Source organism: Triturus cristatus, chromosome 3_2, assembly GCF_964204655.1.
Source record: "Triturus cristatus chromosome 3_2, aTriCri1.1, whole genome shotgun sequence".
In the NCBI taxonomy this organism is placed as follows: domain Eukaryota; kingdom Metazoa; phylum Chordata; class Amphibia; order Caudata; family Salamandridae; genus Triturus; species Triturus cristatus.
Window position 1 is genome coordinate 580,850,953 of NC_140584.1, and position 13,048 is coordinate 580,864,000.

Consider the following 13,048-nt stretch of genomic DNA (forward strand, 5'->3'; position numbering starts at 1 on the left):
CCTGAACTTTGTGAGATGGAGAAACCAAATCAATGACAGTAGATCATGATGTTGGGTTTGTGGATCTGCTTTTTTTAAGCACATGATTAATTGAAAATGCCCAGTTGCATTGTAATTTGTTGACACTAATTGGTTCGAACTTTAAGCTTTTCCAGTCTTACTTATTAAAAGGTTTTACTTTAATATCCACTTTATCTTCTTCCGACTTTGCTTTCTTATCCCCGCCTCGCCTGTCCTCATTTCTCTCCCTTCCATGACATTTTCCCCTCTTGATGCTCTTCTTACATAGAGCGGGATGAAAGGTGAATTTTTAATCCTTCACCAAAGCTAGATCCATTTCTCTAAAGCTATAGGTGCGTTGACTAACTTCTCAAAAAAGTTAGGGGGACGTCCGATTAACCCCTTATTACAGATTTATAAGGCCAAATGCACTTCGACTGGCACTTATGGATCTGGGATTTGGGGAATTGAGCCCGTTGACCATATACAACGCTCTGAGAACTCTTTTTTACGCTACCTCTAGGCTGTCCCACGTGGTACATCTACATTAGTGGTACATAATGAACTCGGTCTTACACATATAACGGACACCATAAATTCTTCCCCCATTATCCTTCGGCATAAAGTCTGGACCAACCAAGAGACCAACCTAAACAGGGAAATCATTACAGACTGCCTTAGGCTGAATGAGGCTGACAACATCAAGTGGCTGAAATACGTAAGAAACCTGTCATCTGACCTAGGGCATCCTGAATTTTTTTCAGATCCTTCAACTCTGAATAAAATCCCTAGAGTTACACTAAAACGACTAGTCTTAAGCCATCTGACTAGCCGACGCTGGTTATCTGAAAAACATAAGAGCACGGTAGTTGACCACCAACATTCTACCATAACACAAGGGACCCAGCAGTATCTACTGTTAATACCATCTCCTTTTACCCGTATGCTCGTAACTCGTTTTCGTACTGATACTTTCTTCAGACTACTAACATTCCCCAATCAAAATTGTTGGTCCAGAGATCTGGAGAAATGCCCTTGCGATGGTCTGTCAGCACAATCTAACATCCATTGCATTTTGTTTTGTAGGTTTTACCAAATGCCGAGGGTAACCTATTTGAAACCCTTACTTAAATCATGGGGACTACGATCGTGTAGGGCGGTCTATTACAAATTAAAAACATTGGTCAATCCCCCAGCCATCGCTGTTGTTTCCTCTTATTTAAAAGTGCTCGTGAGAGTGAGGGCTTCAATGCAACCTTAGATGATATAAGATCCAACGTTTGTTGTGTACTTCTTACTTAAATGACTGCATGATGGCTGTTAAATCACTGTAACTATGCCTACTGTACTCTTTCGAATATGCTTTTAACGTTTTTACGTGCCATAGCAGCATTTTATAATTCTATTTTATTTCCTTTTAATATATGTGTACTTTTGTGATATTGTTTTTACATATCGAATAAAGTTTATAATTGAATTGAATAGTTCCATTCTAATTTCTACCTCATTACCTCATTACCCCAGTCCCATCTCTTTTCTATGAGTTTTTTTCACTTTACTTATTGCTTTCTTTGAAATTATTCCCTGCCTATTTCCTGTTCTCATTAATAATTTTCATTCATTGGTTGAAATTTAAAAGAACTGATTTGAATTGTTCACTAACTCCTGACAATCCAACCTTGCAACAAATAAAGCGGTACGCAAAATGGAGAGTTTGTTCGTAACCTGTTTTTTGGGCGCTTTTGGTGCTCTCAAATATTATAGTGTCGTGCTACAGCAGATAATTACATTTAAATTTGAGGAAGGCACTTGTTTCGGGTGCCTTCCTGCAATTCATTTAAACATAGTTGCAGCAAATGTACTCTGTGCTTATCCTTGAGAATATATTGCTTTCTGTACATGTGCGTTGTTAAATGGGTTGGGTTGGTTTGGTTTCCTCCAAGAGCACCAGAGATGATGACATAGTGGGAGCTCCCAGTAGTAATTACAAGAGGTATATATAAATATAACAGTGGCAAAGCTGGTCTTTGGAACAACTCCAATCAAATATGTTCTAGGATTGGATGCCTAACTACAAAAGTTGTTCGTACCTATCTGGGTTGTGAACCTATTGACAGTGCTTTGCTTTGTGGAACATAAGCCTGGTGCACAGAGTGTTGTGTAAACCCTAAACCTGGTGCACAGAGAACTGTGTGGGTTCTGAACTTGCTGCACGGGCCTTTTGCTGTGTGGGTTGGTGTGACATGAAACTGCTGTATAGAATACCATATGAGCCATGAATCAATTGGACAGACAACTCTGTGGAATAGAACCTGCTGTACGGTACAATGTGTGGAAAACAAACTTTCTACACAGTGCTATGTGGGATGTTGACCTTGTGCGCAAAAGCCTCTGTGGGGCATGAACCTGCTGTAAAAAGTACTCCACTATGTGACGTGTGAACCTACTGTAGTGTTCAGCTGTGTTGGGAGTGATCCTGCTGCAAATAATCGTGATGTAAACCTTCTTTGAAGATCACTAAAGGGGGTGAGCTTGAAGTTCAATACACTTGATGCTTTGAGTTATTGACCGTATGTTGTATCTGCAGCACCTACTATGGTTCTGTTCTGTATAGGGCATGCTTGACATGCACTGGGACATCAAGCCATTTTCGTGTAGTACTGCACAGAGTGCTATGTGAGATGCGAACCTACTACAAAGAGCTCTTTGTGGAATGTGATCTGTTGCCATAAAGCAGTAAGTAGGAGTTGATCCTGCTGGACAGAGTGCTGTGTGACACATTCATTTGTATACAGAAAGCAGTCTTCTGTGCGGATGTGATCTGGCACACACAGCGATGTATGGTACTCTTGTGTGGTACAGGATCTGGCTGCATAGACTGTAGCTGCAATGTGGAGACCATGAAATGGCTGCACAGAGAGGTGACTGGGGTGTGATCTATCTTTGGAGAAGGCTGTCCTAGGTGAGATTTTATTCTGCTGTAGAGAGCTATGTAGACTATGAGGTGGCTGTGCAGAGTAAGTCTGTTGTGCTTTGTTAGGATTATTGCCCAACTCATACGCCACCTCTGCAACTGATGCTGCTTGTCAGACCTAGGCTTGTCCTTGGGGATGTGTGTGGGTTGTCCTACCTTCCATAGACAATTGCCTTTATGGAACCATTGGCTATGCTGGAGGGCTCCTGGAATTTAAGAGTGGGTGTGGCGATTCTTGCCGCTTGATTTCTCAGCACTCATGGATTTTTTTTTGTCTCCAACAGAAAAGCACCGCGGATTCGCTTTCATTGAGTTTGAACTGGCAGAGGTAAGACCCATCCACCATCTTCTAATCGCCAAAATGGTGAACCTGCGTAATAATGGGAGTCAGGTGTGTTGTCCCCTTTCAAGTCTGTATTTGACTAGGAAGGGGGATCGTTCTGCTCTTTAATCTTTTGTATCTGGGGGCTCGTCCTTGCTCTGTGTTCTGAGAGAACCACTTGCAAGATGACGTCTGTTCTGTCAAGTAACAGTAAGGGGGCTGTTTTTACTACCCATTGTATCATTGCTCCCTCACAGCAAGAATGTTCTCTAAGCCTTGTTCAGCCATCTTGCAGCCCTCTCCACGCCTGGTTTTAGTAAATCCTTCACCATTGTACATGCAAAAGGTGAACCATAACCTTAATGCAGCAACACCAAACCATCAGGACTTTGCTGCAAGTTATCCTTTACTTTCCCTTTTTGCATGTGTTCAGTGTTGTACTAAACAGAGGCCCACCTGAGGTGGGAACTTGGGCTGTCCTAGGGTCGTAGGTATCTCTTTGGAGAGCCACCATTAAATAATAGTAAATAGAGACTCCGCTGATACTTGTTTGGTGCTCTTTTCTGATGGTGACATTAATGGTTTCCTTTTGCGCCAATTCTCTGCAGGATGCTGTTGCTGCAATCGATAACATGGTATGAATCTAGTTTTTCTTCTTCTTTATTTTACTCGTGGTTTGTTTAATTATGAAAGTGTTGCATACGGTCTCTGATTACCACCCATCCTGTCCTGCCCTCTGTTCTTCAAAGTGCAGATGCCGCCTAAAATCAAATGTCTGGTTCTAAATCATGCATTCTGTGGCACCACGGAAGAGTCTTGTGCAAATCGATCTGTTCCGCCTGAGCACTCCTCGTTAGCTGTGCATGGTGACCTTCGTCTAGAAGTGAGATCGGTTCTGAGCTTAAATGGAGCTTTCGGAATCCGAGCTCCTCAGGTACATCAGGTGCTGCCTGTTTTGGGTTTGTATGGAATGGAGTGAACGGTGTGTCCACAGAAGAGTTTCAGAGCGCTAAAAGGGCAGTTTGAGATTCTCACCGCCCTGTAGTCCGATTACACATGCCCCGGCTTCGAGATTAGCTGTTACAGTTGGGTCCGAGGCTGCGCTTGTTGGAGTCGTCTGTTAAGGCAGGAGGTGGTTCTGTGTGAGCCCTGAGAGAATTGGAAGGTAGAGGCAACCCAGAGTTGCTATCTTGGGAGGAGGAAGAAAGGACATTCAAACGTTTGGGTGCAGTTTCATCCACATTGCGGGAAACCCTGTACTTAATAATGGCCACTGATCTTTTCGCTAAATAAATCCAGATTCAACAGTAACATCTGTTTTATGACTTAAACACATATTTTCTATGATTATTGAAGTAGCTTGTAAAGGAGTGAATATGACCGTTACATTCTTTAGGAAATCTAGTTTTATTGGACAACACTTAATTCCTGAATCAGTAGGGCTCCTGAATGTGGTTACGTTATCTTCATAACCGGTCAACCAAACATCTAAATTCAGACATAATTCACCGTATTAAGGACATTCTAATCTTGTTGTGGGGTCTTTCACTAACTAACCTAACTAATTCCAAAGTATGTTAATAATAATGTCCGTTTCTGAGGATGAACGCATTTCAAGTGGTGTGCCGTTTTGGAATCGCACAGAACTAAATTGCTAGTGTTTATTTATGACTGAAAATAGCTTTCTCCAAGTTTTCCCAGTTGTTACCATGAGAGTATATTGCTTGCAGATGTCTGTCTGCCGTTGATATACCCGCTGCACAACATCAGAATCAAAAGCCACAATCGCTACCTACAAACACGGTTTTCTCTTACGCTAGCAAATATGGTAATGTTTTTGAGGGTTTGCTTTGGTGACTGGCGCTTGTGTATGTCATCGTTCCCGAGTCTTTTGGTGATATAAGACCCAGTTATCCAGCGCGGGTATGGCATTGCCAGCTTGCGATTGGTTGATCATTAGTTCGGTGTGCTGGTGCCATGCTTCAGGAATGGAGTTTTGCTTCTTGAATGACGTAAAGTGGCATCTGACGAGGTCATTGGTGGCACATTTAGATTCGGACCCTTCTTCACAGAAGGCATTTGACGCATTCATTCTCTAAACACTTCTGTGTGTTTTACTGGCAGGATGAATCCGTCCAATGTCATGTATTTCAGCATGTTCCAGAAACTTTATTTCCTCGCCGAATGGCCAGTTAGAGTAGTTTTTTTTGTTGGACCCTTCGGGTCTCCGATGAAATCTAAACGCATTGTAATTAAGTAGTTTGATTTTGAAACAGAGCAAGATACGTGCATGCCTTTTGGATACATTAAATATAAAGCACGCACCACATTGTAGCAGGTCTCGAGTTTTCTATGAAATAACTGCAGGGAACGCATTTCAAAGGAGGCAAACGAAAGGAAAGAAAACGGACAGTGTTGTAAACGCCAAATGTAAGTTTAGTGTAGACAATGACACTTGATACAGTTTAGCGTGATATTTGTGTTTTAATCACAGGATTGCTTGATGTATTATGGAACTTGAAGTTCTTGTTTGCTTCATTGACCAGCACACGTTATAACCCTGATTTGCAAAAAGAAAGCCGAGGGCTGGGGGGGTGCACAGTGATCAGCGTAAATGGAGTGATCCAGCAGCCCTAAATGGGGCTTATAGAAGTGCAGATAATGAGTTGGCACGCTAATATGTTTAGTTATATCAAAGAGTCCTAGGTTGGAATGGGAGTGCAGAGTGCTCCGATGTTACATATAGGCAGTCATGCCACAGAAAACAAGGACTGCATGAACAGATAGACTAAAGTCTTCCATGACCCTGCAAATGTGATCTCTCTAAGCAGAGGCCAAAGATTAAATAAGAATTTACAATCCACCTATTTTCGCCACCTAGAGCGCCTTTTCTTCTTAGTGGGGCCACATATATTAAGTGCTTATTGTCTTGGCATTTGTAGAACACATGCTCTGCCGCTGATATGAAGTCCAAACCTCTGCAGTACCACTTACACATCCATTCCTCCATCTTCCCATCTTTTCATTGATCCTACCACCAATGTGTGCCTGTAGGTGTCTTGTCTGGGACTGCATCTTTGCTGGCACATGTTATCTGCAATGTGATTGTGTATGCGGGTGCCTGTATCACTGGTGTTGTTTGGTTGTACTTTGCAACCGGGTGTACTTTGCTGCTTAAAGTGGGTGTAGTCTGTGTGTGCAGGGGTCTCTATGTCTACTTGTCTTTGTGGATCGATATTTACAGGTTGATGACTGTGTGCATAGGTGTCCGTCTTTCTTTCATCCTATGGGAACTACTCCATGGATATCTATTGTCTTCATACTTTAGTTTCCCTATGTCTTAGGCAGGAAAAAGCGAGAGCAGTAGTATCCATACCGTGCCTATGTCGGAAATTTCTCCTTCAAAGATATTAATTACCCTTCGGTCATACCACATTACTTCAAAACCGGACCTTGATGCTCGAAGATGCATTTTTAGGACTTCATAAGGAACTCTAAGATGCAATTCCAACAGCAGAACTGCATACAGGGCTTCAGAGTGAATTACTGCTGGGCACTACAATGAACATTGTAAACACCAAAACGTCTTTTTGGGGTTTACTCTTTAATTCCGTCATTTGTTTCACGTCCCATCTCCAAAATGTCGACAGAATATTCACAACTGAGCCAGCACATGTGTTTTTAAGCCTGGGCGAAATTTAAATTAAGCTGGTGTAATTTGTGTAATTTCAAGTTATGTTTGTTACGTGAAATCCCAGAAATTATGTAGTTACACCACTTATAATGATGTCACTGATGCTACAAAATTTTAACTCCGGATCGTGGGAACGACACAAACAGCCAGAATGAAAGCAGCTGTTGTTCACAGCAATTGCGTTTAACACAATGTTTTTTCCTTTTTTAGCAATAAATGCTCTGTCACTTCAAAAATTGATGTAAGGGAACATTTCGCTGTAAAATACAGTGCTAAAGAACAGATTTGCATTTCACTATCGCATTATTTACCTGAAAATTTGCATAATTACTCAAAAGCAAAATTCACAAATTTCTCACCCCCTAGTTTTTTTACTTTAGTTTTTTACAAGAAAAGATTTTATTAAAGAGTTATTTCGATATTCCACTTTTCAATCTTCAGGTAGAACCACTAGATGCAATTTGTTGCCACTGATAATTCTATTTTACTCTCCTAATTAAGTTTAATTGTGAGACAGCTACGCATGTTGAAGCTCTCAGAACCACCTCCAAATATTGGTCAGCAGTTTAATATGCCGATTTTATTCTTTATATGAGCGATTTTCCAGGACTCGTTCCTCTCGAGTGTAATTTACATATCTATTTCTAGACATTTATCTGCTGTGCTCACAAATTTCATTAGACTTTTCTTATGAAATATGCAACCATGTTGAGATCTGTGCATTGAATCCTGAGACATATATTCTCTTTCTTTCTCAATGCCCTCATGGTACTTGTTGACAGAATGAGTCTGAGCTATTTGGGAGGACAATCCGTGTCAACATGGCCAAGCCGATGAGGATTAAAGAGGGATCATCCAGAGCAGGTGAGTAGTTTTGAGCGCGGTCCTGGGTATTGAAAGTATCAAGAAAGACCTTCTTGTGAGAGGTGGGATGAACTTCCTTGGAACGTGTGTTTATCTAAGATGCATTCTAGATACCTGTCTGTATCTAAGATGCTGAGAGCTGTATGTGGTGGCAGAAGCCTGGAAGTGTATCTCATCTGATGCTAAAAAGAAAAGTCAAGGGAGTCCTTGAAAACAGCAGCTTGATGAGAAACATTAGGTTAATTCCACAGTATCGGTCACAGATAAATGGGAAGGGGTCGTTGATATTGAAGGCAATTAAGGAAAGCCAGAGACAAAGATGGGATTCTCTAATAATTGAAGAGCCAAAATATGTAAAGTGATGATGAGCTCTAAAATGGGGGGCATTGGTTAGGGATTGGGAGGTAGGGGTTGGCTAGACCTTAAGTACTGGATGTAAGTGAGGGAAGACTTAGCATTGTAGCAGATGAGGGTGGAGGCATGTAATTGTACTGAGAGCTTGTACAGCACATGGAAGTTGGCAAGAAGTTAGAGAAATCATATGTAGGGAACTCTGATATGGGACTTTGTGGGAGATGTGCTTCAGGGTACATTGGGTTGTAAAACACCTTATATAGGTAATACAGGAGCATTTGCAATGTGTTAGTGAATGTTATTGGTAAGTGAGTGAAAGAAGTCATGAAATGATGTACATGATTGGAAAATGGGTAAGAGGGAATGTAGGATAGTTTGCTAGGAAAGGCAGTTTGGAGAATACATGTATGAACAAGGAGTTGGTGTTCTATGAGACTTCTGTGGGGGATGGTTTAAACATATTAAAATGAGCATTCGTAAGCAAATGGATGGGAATAGTGGCAGGATGGTAATTCCGAGAAGCGAACGCGTGGAAGGGGAAATTAGAGGATTGGAAGATTGTACTCTGGGCATGGAACACAATAACCATGCTTGGAGAAAAGTTTGAGAGGACACAAACCACAAGCTGTGCCTTCTTGTTTCTTCTACTTGACCCATCAGAAACTTGCAACTCAGTCGCCCTGGAAACTGATTTCTGCTTATGAAATTACCTGGGTACAAGTTGTAACGAAACATGCATAATTTTGTAATAGAAAAAATGAAATTCTCCCGGCTAAATCTTTCATGAGGCCTCCTTTTTCCATGTTATAGTTTGCTTCAGGGCTCAATCATATCTTCAACATGTAGGGGAAAGTGAATATTAACAGCTAACTAGGGCATCTTTTCCCCAATATGCTTGTGACGCAATTTTTATCTAGAGGCATTGTTGGTTGAGGATTGTCCACTGCTATGACGGTTTCCTCTATATTTATAGAGATTTGAATGGCAGCTAAACTCAAAACATTGCTTATTCTCTCCTCCAATGTGACTTTTAGCCCTAAGCATCAATTAGGGCCCTCTGCCACAATAGATGATGGGGTTTCCCAAACTTTTGAGTCCTCTGCAACCTACCTTGGGTTCATTGGTTTCTCAATTATGTCCTAGGTCACATTTTCCCAAAAAAGGTGTAGGTGACCAACTATTGACAAAAAATGCATGATTAAATATTTTTATTGACCTCCAATTTTTAAGTGACTTTGCTTAGGGTTTTCACTTCTTAAGGGGGGGGTAACCCATTTGAATTTATGTGCAAGAAGGAATAGTATGAGACTTGGTAGGACATAGAAGTGAGTACTGTATGTGTTATTTGAATGTGCTTAAGTAGGCCATGGATGGGAGGGCCGGTAGATTAGGTGGGGACTATTGGGAATGACCATGCAACAGTGACTGCCAGACAGAATTTTGGTCTGTCTTCTCCTGCATTTATCCTCACTTACACTCTTCTGTCCTTTTTAGTTTGGTCCGATGATGATTGGTTGAAAAAGTTCTCTGGTAAGACCTTGGAGGAGAATGCACAGGAAGAAGGCGCAGCACCACCGAAGCCAGTGACTCAAGAGGTAGGCAGAGAATCTTGACGTGATACTGAAATCATTTATGGCCAAGCATTGATGCATCAATGAACGCTGAGGTTATGTTACCCTTTCTACCACACTCTCAAGTTCATTTGTGGTTCTAAAAATATAACTCATACAAAAGTTGCAAACAAATCGAATCAGTTATAAAGGACTGAGTCCCTCAGACTGTAGATAAATGTGTGAATGTATTTTTTGTGCCTGCATTGTATTAGCGCCGCTCTGTGCCCCCCCACCCGCTTCCCGCTCCCCGCCGCCTGCGTGCGGCCACGCCCCCTTACCTTCTGTGCCCTCCCCGCTCCCACCTCCCAGCTGCTCCGCCCTCCCTCCCACTTGGCCATAAATGGCGACCGTGCAGCGCAGGTGAGTGTGACCTGACCTCAGGACACCCCCGCGCCCCACGGCCACCAGCTGTAGCGTGTGCGTCCCCTCGCTACTGTCCTCAGCCTCGCTGAGCCCGCCCCGTCGACCCCGCCCCCCGCCGTCACATTTTGCGTGTTTTCTTCATTTTGTGCTGCCTGTATCGTTTTGCCCTTCTGTTCTGTGCCCTTGATTTTTCCTTTTTTGTGCCTGCATTGTATTGGCGCCGCTCTCTGTGCCCCCCCACCCGCTTCCCGCTCCCCGCTGCCTGCGTGCGGCCACGCCCCCTTACCTTCTGTGCCCTCCCTACTCCCACCTCCCAGCTGCTCCGCCCTCCCTCCCACTTCGCCATAAATGGCGACCGTGCATACGCGCAGCGTTGACGTGCAGCGGGCGCGCCGATGGTGCGCCAAAGGTAAGCCCGTCTGCGCCCGTCCGTGCCTGGCCTGCGCCCAGCGCCCGAACCCCTGGCCCCCGAGAACCCCAGCCCACCCGCCAGACGTACGACGCCGCCACCCTCAACGCACTCAACACCGGACGAACCCCGGGATGCCACCAAGCCACCCCGAGACGCACCCACGGACCCTTCAGCTGCCTCACCTGCAAGTTCACCTGCATCCGGACCTGCCCCGCACCAGCACCCGCCAAGCCGAACACCAGCAGCAACCACCTCAAGTGCATCCTGCTCAACACCCGCTCCGTCCACAGACACGCCATCGAACTCTGGAACCTCCTCGACACCACATCTCCAGACGTTGCCTTCCTCACAAACCTGGATGAACGACTCCTCAGCGCCCGACATCGCCATCGCCATCCCAGAGGGATACAAGATCACCCGGAGAGATCGCGACAACCAGACTGGAGGAGGCATCGCCATCGTCCACAAGAACACCATCCGCATCACGACCAACACCGACGACACCCTGACTACCGCCGAACACCTACACTTCCAGATCCACACCGACCCCAAGACCACCCTCAGAGGCACCCTGATCTACCGACCCCCGGGACCACGCACACCATTCAGCGAAGACATCGCCGACTTCATCAGCCCACACGCCCTCCCCTCCGCTGACTACATCCTCCTGGGGGACATCAACTTCCACCTGGAGAACAACAACGACCGCAACACCACCACCCTGCTTGACAACCTTGCCAACCTCGGACTCAAGCAGCTGGTGTCCACCCCCACCCACCTCGCCGGACACACACTCGACGCCGTTTTCTCATCCAGCAAAGACATCGCCTTCAGCCACGCCACTGGACTCCACTGGACGGACCACAGCTGCGTCCACTTCACCTTCAGAAGAACCACGATCCACCACCACCAGCAACAGGATGCTCGAAGAAGCTGGAACAAGATCACAGCCGACCAGCTCGCCGCTTCCCTGAGCCAGCACCCTCCAGCCAGCTCAGCGAACCCTAGCCAGGCCGCCGACAACCTCACGAAGTGGATCAGCACCTGCGCGGACGAACTCGCCCCACTGAGGACCCCGCCCAACAGACCCGGCAGCAAGAAGGCCCCATGGTTCACCGACGAACTCAAGAGCTCCAAGAAGAACTGCCGAGCCCCCGAGAAAGCCTGGAGAAGGGAGCCAACACCGGACAACATGACCACCCTCAAGCTCGCCACCCGGAAGCACCATCAACTAATCCACGCCACCAAGAAAACTGCATTCAAGGACCGGCTGGACAACAACGCACACAACTGCAAGGAACTCTTCAACATCGTGAAAGAGCTCTCCAACCCCAACGCCGGAAACAACGACATCACCCCATCGCAAGACCTCTGCAACTCCCTCGCCTCCTACTTCCACAACAAGATCGCTGACATACACAACAGCTTCATCCCACAAACTACGCCCCCCACGACCGCACCAACGCCCCCCACCACCACCCTCAGCGCCTGGACCCCGATCAACACAGAAGACACCATCCGCACGATGAACTCTATCCACTCCGGATCTCCGACCGACCCCTGCCCTCACCACGTATTCAACAAGGCCAACGCTGTCATCGCACCCCACCTGCGGGACATCATTCGAAACCGCCACCTTCCCTGAGAGCTGGAAGCACGCCGAACTCAGCGCTCTACTAAAGAAACCAACAGCGGACCCCACCGAACTCAAGAATTACCGCCCCATCTCGCTCCTCCTGTTTCCAGCCAAAGTCATCGAGAAGACCGTCAACAAGCAGCTGGCCGCCTTCCTCGAGACGAATGGATCCCTCGACCCCTCACAGTCTGGCTTCCGAGCCAACCACAGCACCGAGACCGCCCTCATCGCTGCCACCGATGACATCCGAGCCCTGCTGGACAACGGAGAAACAGCGGCCCTCATCCTCCTAGACCTCTCCGCGGCATTCGACACTGTCTGCCACCGCACCCTAGTGCAGCGCCTCAGCAACGTCGGAATCCAGGAGAAGGCACTGGAATGGATCATCTCCTACCTCGACGGAAGGACACAGAGTCCGCCTACCACCGTACAAGTCAGAGGCCACCGAAGTCATCTGCGGCGTCCCCCAAGGATCCTCACTCAGCCCCACCCTCTTCAACGTCTACATGAGCCCCCTTGCGGCCATCGCACGCCAACACAACCTCAACATCATCTCCTACGCAGACGACACCCAGCTGATCCTCTCCCTGACCAACGACCCCGCCACCGCCAGAGCCAACCTCCACGAAGGGATGAAAGACGTAGCCGAGTGGATGATAACCAGGCGCCTGAAACTGAACTCAGACAAGACGGAAGTCCTCATCCTGGGCTCCTCGCCCTCCGCCTGGGACGACTCCTGGTGGCCCCCCGCCCTGGGCACCGCACCCAAACCGACAGACCACGCACGAAACCTGGGCTTCATCCTGGATTCCTCCA

At 46.1% G+C, this 13,048-nt stretch overlaps 1 protein-coding gene across 2 annotated transcripts in view; it reads left to right on the forward strand.

Annotated features, from left to right (window-relative positions):
* The window catches only part of PPIE (peptidylprolyl isomerase E), a 184,136-nt gene that overhangs the window by 27,649 nt on the left and 143,439 nt on the right, over positions 1 to 13,048 (forward strand). For both annotated transcript variants that reach the window (XM_085648357.1, XM_085648356.1), the window contains exons 3-6: positions 3,259 to 3,302; positions 3,905 to 3,931; positions 7,773 to 7,854; positions 9,703 to 9,803. In XM_085648357.1, coding sequence (XP_085504483.1) covers positions 3,259 to 3,302; positions 3,905 to 3,931; positions 7,773 to 7,854; positions 9,703 to 9,803 — 254 coding nt within the window. The remainder of the gene's footprint in view (positions 1 to 3,258; positions 3,303 to 3,904; positions 3,932 to 7,772; positions 7,855 to 9,702; positions 9,804 to 13,048) is intronic.